Source organism: Octopus bimaculoides, chromosome 10 (assembly GCF_001194135.2).
Source record: "Octopus bimaculoides isolate UCB-OBI-ISO-001 chromosome 10, ASM119413v2, whole genome shotgun sequence".
In the NCBI taxonomy this organism is placed as follows: domain Eukaryota; kingdom Metazoa; phylum Mollusca; class Cephalopoda; order Octopoda; family Octopodidae; genus Octopus; species Octopus bimaculoides.
The window spans coordinates 87,003,785-87,010,486 of record NC_068990.1 but is presented as its reverse complement, the minus strand read 5'-3'; the positions used below and the strand labels follow the sequence as shown (position 1 = coordinate 87,010,486).

At 34.7% G+C, this 6,702-nt stretch overlaps 1 protein-coding gene across 1 annotated transcript in view; it reads right to left on the bottom strand.

Moving 5' to 3' along the window:
- Positions 1-6,664, bottom strand: part of LOC106869940 (uncharacterized) — a 120,427-nt gene extending 113,763 nt beyond the window's left edge. Inside the window, exon 1 of the mRNA XM_014915876.2 lies at positions 3,518-6,664. Within this exon, the coding sequence (XP_014771362.1) occupies positions 3,518-3,842 (325 nt within the window). The 5' untranslated portion in view covers positions 3,843-6,664. The remainder of the gene's footprint in view (positions 1-3,517) is intronic.
- Positions 6,665-6,702: the final 38 nt, after the last annotated feature.

The window sequence follows — 6,702 nt, the reverse complement described above, 5'->3', positions numbered from 1 at the left end:
CAATAACAACAACAACAACAACAACAACAACAACAACAGCAACAACAACAACAACAACAACAGCAACAACAACAACGGCAACAGCATCGACCAAACGAAATGCTGTAAATTATGCTCCCTTTAAACGCATTCTTTTCTGAACTGTCATTGTTTAAAGTTTTAATGTTGCTACATAGAAATTGCTGTAGATTGCTGCAGATTACTGGTTGCCTTTACATGGCTTTTGCGAGAAAATGCAAGACGCTGTCTACATCATAGTTGGGAGTTGTTGTTACACTGTTTACTAAAAATTGCAATACATTCCAAGCAGTGATGTTTTCTGCAAGTGATCCACCCTTATTGCAGCTCCTATTTGTTCCATGTACTTCTCAAAATATCTCGAGAAGCGATCCTTGGAACCGCTCGAATACTCCGGAAGGTGCTCGATAAAATAAGGGGTGTTACCTTAGTTCACTGGTAGTGAACAGCTGACACCGTAGTGCATCTCCAGAGTTAGGAGCTGTGCAAAGACAACAACAACAACAACAACAACAACAATAATACTACTACTACTACTACTACTACTACTACTACTACTACTACTACTAATAATAATAATAATGATAATGATAATAGTAATAATAATAATAATAATCACCAGAACAACAGTGAACTATTGGAGATTGCTAGAGATGGTTACATTATGACAGATATTGCTAGCTGTTTCCACTTTGTATGGTCATATACATGTCAGAAGTTGGTTGACATCGTAACATAGTCCTTACTAGAGATTACTAAAGATGACTTCCGTTTCGTTGCTGCTTCCATTTCACATTGTCCCATTGTTTTTGTTTCTTTCTGCAATGTACTAGACGTTGTCATTCTATCATTGCAAGAAATTGCTAGAAATAACTATAGTTTGTTAGGATTACTCTGTGTTTTTATACGTGTGAGTCGGCTGGATCAATAAATGCATATTTTATTGATCTTCTTGCTGAATACCAAGTTGGTATGTGATGGTGTAAAGATTTTAGACTGATCGATAGCAATAAACTCTACGCTATTCTTCAGCACTTAGGCCTTATCTAATTTTTCTTTACCCTACCGTGTTTTAGTTTTTTTTTTATGAGTTTTCCAGACGTTTTAATTCTTCTCTAACGAACGCTGGTGAGAAGAGCTAATTAATTAAGATCGTGGAGAACTACAGAAAGTTTAATAATGTTGTTACTTCATACACGCGCTGCAATATGACTTTGACCAAAACGTATTTGTTCATATAACACCAGGTCTACCAACATGTAAATAGACCCATCGATTCTAACACACCCCAACCCTTCTGTAAAAGAAAAAAATAAGGAAGCAATAACAGACGTTTTACAGATTTCACTAAAATCGGCAACTAGAGATGCATTATCTTAGCATGAGAGAAGGGTGAAGACTAAAATTTCACGCAAAATGGCACAGACGAAGAGTTCTGCTTGAAACGTTTGATTTCTTTTATTCTTCACGGCTAAATATATGCTACATTTATTGAAGTTCTTGAAGGATTGAGGTGTAGAATTAGTCGAATGGTTAGAACGCAGGTTAGAATGTTTCATGGCATTTATTCCGACTCTGCACTCTGGATTCAAATTCCGCCCTGTTTAACTTTCGAGGTTAGTAAAACAAAAATATGCTTATCCAGTTCGGTGGCTTGGTAAAACTATCAGAACATTGGACAAGATGCATTGCAGCTTCTGTTTCCGGCCCTTTGCATTCTGACATATATGCTTGTGCAATACTGGTGCCAAACTGTATCGACCTTAAAGCGGAAGCATTTCCTTTGGGTGGCGTGTAAAAATGGAAACTTGCACATGAGAAACTGGCAGATTTTATAGAATATATAGATTTCATAATGGAAACGACAGCACAACTTTTGAGATCTGTGTAAGAATAAGCACAGTAATATACGTACACTTGCATAGTCACACTTGCATAGTCACACTTGCATACAAACACACACACACACACACACACGCACACACACACACACAGACACACACAGACACACACACGCACACACACACGCACACAAACTCAAAGATACACACACACACGCACGTATACTCACGCATATCCGAGCACACAAATATATGTACCCATGCAAACATACTCATGTGTTTAGTGTGTGTGCTTCGGTCCAGTTTACTTCTACTAAATATTAATTGTTAGTTATTGAACAATCTTAGGCCACACACGCATATACACACACATCTTTGTTATTTTTACTGGTTTATTTTGTCTTCGTCTTCGCTCCTTGTACTATGTGGACATTTATTGTGGTTTTAGAGTCAGAATTTGACTGCTATTTTTCAGCGTGGCGGTATCTCTTAGATACCCTGTATTATAATTTTACATATATTATGTATATAGTTATGAAGGAATGGCATATATATATATATATATATATATATATATATACCATACCGTCATTCACACACATACACACACACATACGCACACGCACACACATGAATGTATATAAATTTAAAGTTGTTTCAATTACGTTCACCGAGTTTTATTTAGCCCGGCGGCTATCCGCAATATCAGCGATTTTATTATTCACTCTTCTCTGTACATCGGAGGGGACTGATTTTGTCTAAGTAAGCGACTGGCAAGTATCCGTTGTTGACAAGGTTTAAGGAAGTCGAAATGCGTTTGAATGTGTTTGCTGTTCTGTATTAATGTAATGTTAGCCTCGTTCCTGTACAGCGTTTGTAACACAACATGTCTTTTAAAAGATTTTCTTTCAAACAAAAACCATAGCATCATGCCTTCCAAAAGTCTGTAAACATTAAATATATACAAATGGGTTTTGTATGTGTGTTTGTTTGTTTGTGTATTTGCAGAAAAGGTACTCCAGCATGATAAAGAGGAGCTGACCTAAAGAAGCTAAACAGAAAGTGAAGTAGCACACAGACCTGCGCACACACATGCGCACACACACGAACACGCACTTACACACACATATTTAGAAGGAAAAACGGAACTTTTTGAAAAATATACATGATTTATACCTGCTGCTTTTAAATAAAGTATATATATATATATATATATATATGCGAGTAAAAATAAATACAAAAAAGGGTTTTTTTTTGTATGATTGTGTATAGAGGAATATATTATTTTGTTTAAAAGAGTTCCAACACTGTCTGTTTTTTATGTTTTATTTATATTCCTGCAGAACCAATGTGGGGTATAGAATATGGAATATACAATATATAATATAATATACAATATATAATATAAAATAAAATAAAATAAAAATGGATGGCACCATGAAATAAAGTATTGAAAGTAGATGAAATATTGAGTGTTCAATATAAAGGATCAAATATATAAATATAAGTATATAAAGGCGACTCGAGTTTCAGGGCTATTTCCCTTCGTCATGGCCGGTATGACAGACTGCGCTCATGTATCGGTAAGTCTGTATACGTGCGTATGTGAATGTGTGCACCTGTTAGAGAAGAAAGGATGACTAGCATACGCAACTTACCTGCAACTGTATTGGTGTTGTGAGTTTTAAAATTTGGTACAATCATCATCATCCGAATGCCCGCCGGTATAGCATTCAAAGGTATACAGTCCACCTTCACCCTTTTACACCTTCCTTCTTTTTCAAGGCGCCGAAACACCAAGAGTCGTGTATTGTTCAAGGTAAAATAGTGACCGTCTTTCTGAGCCACTTGCAAACGGGCTCTGTCTAGATTCTGTACAAAATGTCTACTAGCTTCGATGATGTCTCTTTCATGTGTAATTTCTTCCACAGTCTGCTGGCCAGTACAACTGGTAAAATGGATGCTAGATGGTGAGAGGAACATTGTTCCCGACGCACGTATACATAAACGTGTCGGAGATATTTGCGTCTATTGTATGTAGCGATGAATTTAAATGTTATTAGTTGTGTTACTGTAATATTTTTTAGTAATTTTTAATTAATTTAGTAATGATTTATTAATGGATGCAATATTCAATTTTCTCCCTCTTCTATTTTTTATTTAGTCTATGTAAATATTTATTTGAGGAGGAAGAACTTGGTACATTGATAAGGAAGGATGTTTGATGTTGTTGCTGTTATTATTATTATTATTGTTGTTGTTGTTGTTGTTTTTTGTTACTGCCAAGAACCGTCGATAACCTATTTTCCAATATTATATAAATATATGTATACGTATAATGTATAAAAGTGTACAATGGCCGATACCTGAACGAACCTAGAGACTTAATGTCGGTGCAGAGGAAGAATTATACTAACACACGTTCATACAGGCATACATAAATACAGATATACACACATACCGATGGATAAATTGATAGAACGCTCAATATTTCAGGTCAAATAAATAATGGTGAATGTAATTTTGCAAGCTTTGTGGCACATTTGGGGCCGCCGCAAAAACATTTGTTAAATAATGAATCTCAGAGGATTACTGGCAATCGTTTTTTATATTTGTGATTGATACTAAGCAGATACTTTGAATACGCACGTGTCTCTATGTTATTGGAATTCTTATGGCGTCACACACAAAATCGACTACTGCAATGTAATAATAATAATTCATTGCAAATATATTTCTAATGAAAACATGAAGATTTTGGTAGAATTTGCAATAATTCTTGGAGTTGTTTTCATTACATAATATAGTTTTGTGGTGTTAACAGTTCCAAACTGTGAAATCGTTCCATTTTCTTAGTAGAGTTGAGTATCTTTACAAGTGTCTATATGCTAGTATATAGGTCTGTATTTGTGTATGCTTGTGTGTGAATGTGTGCATTTGTGTGTGTGTGTGTGTGTGTGTGTGTGTGTGTATATGTGTGTGCTTACGTGTGTGTTTGTGTTTGTGTATGTGTGTGTGTGTGTGTTTGTGTGTGTTTCTGTCTACCATAAACTATAATGTTAATTATACTCACTCATACAGATGCGCATACATGTATATATCTATATACGTGTGTGTATGTGTGTGCCTGTGTGTGTGTGTATGTGTGTGTGTGTGTGTGTGTGCGCGTGCGTGTGTGTACAAATAGAAACAGATAATTGTAGCAAACTTCACAAGTGTGTATTCCTCCTCTAAGAACCTGAAGAGTAAATTATTCCAAAACAAGCAAAACCAAATCCAATAACTACATTTTATCAGTTTTCCCCCATCAAATTAATTACCAGATTCCTATTATATTCGTTAAAACTAACCGTTAAACAGTTTCTCATTGAAAACAAAACAAGAAACCTCAAAACAATTTCAGCTGCCGTACATTATTCTCTTTCACAGATTTTTTTTTTACCAAATATTCTGGAAACTGTTCAAATACCGCCCATTTGTTTCAAAGCGTTAATATTTCATTAGGTATTTACCGATAATTCCCAAGTAAGAATCTTGTAAAACTTTAACGGTGACTCAGAAGTTGTACATCTTACTGAAACGCCGTGATCAGTCGTATGTTGTTAGTCAATATGTAATTCTCGTTAGTTTCCAGACAATGTTCAGCAAACAAAGTACGTCTTGTATAAATGCATATACGTATGTATGTATGTATGTATGTATGTATGTATGTATGTATGTATGTATGTATGTATGTATGTGTGCGTGTGCGTGTGCGTGTGTGTGTGTCAGTGTATATAATCCAAAGTTCTTTTTGTTATAAATATTTACAAGTAAAAAGATGCATAGTTTGATTCCTGTATTAGGATGTAGTCTATTTTCACCTCTTGGGTCTTACTTGGAAATATCTTAAATATATGTATATATATTTAATGTCAGAAATATCTGTCTATCTATCAACGTGTGTGTGTGTGTGTGTGTGTGTGTGTGTGTGTGTGTGTGTGTGTGTGTGTGTGTGTGTGTGTGTGTGTGTGTGTGTGTGTGTGTGTGTGTGTATGTGTCTGTGAGTGTGGGCGCGTTTATATAGGTAAAGTGCCTCTACTTGAGAGATAAAATCAATGTATGAGGTTATAGACTGCAATACTAAATTTTATATAAAGGTCATAGACGAGGCAAGAATTCTTTGTAAAGTTTATAATTTACTGTTAATGGCACTTATTAATAATATATATAGATAATGACTTAAATTTTAACATGTCCTCAGGAGTAATCTAAGCAATACTTCTTGGTTCAGTTATATAAGATATGTTAGTGTTGGACTCAGAAACAGCTAATACTCCGTGTCATATAAAACTGTCTGTATTAATGTTTCATTGTTGTCGGTATGGTTTTGAACTATACGTTTCTGTGTAGCTACATATCAATTTATATGTCTAGTTAACTTTCTTTCTCTGTTCCCTCTTGAAAATTACTTATCTATCCATCTGTTTATCTATCTGTCTTTCACCAGAATATTTTTGGTGCATTTATTTAAAATATTTATATGTATATTTTTTTTTATCTGTCCTTATAAATAAATATTGCTTTACAAACACACAGCAAATGGCCGTAACTTCATTTCACTCTCTCCCTATCTCTCTATCTCTCTATCGTTCACTTTCCTCATTCCCTCTCTTATATTAGTTTTGCATCAACTTACCTAAGTGGTTTCAGACGAAAAAACGTAATATTTCAATTCAGACTTACTGGCTTGCTATTGTACGTCCGTATATGTTAGCACATGTAATATGCATACATACATACGTGTAAGTATATATATATATATATATATATATATATACTTACACGTATGTATGTATGTGTG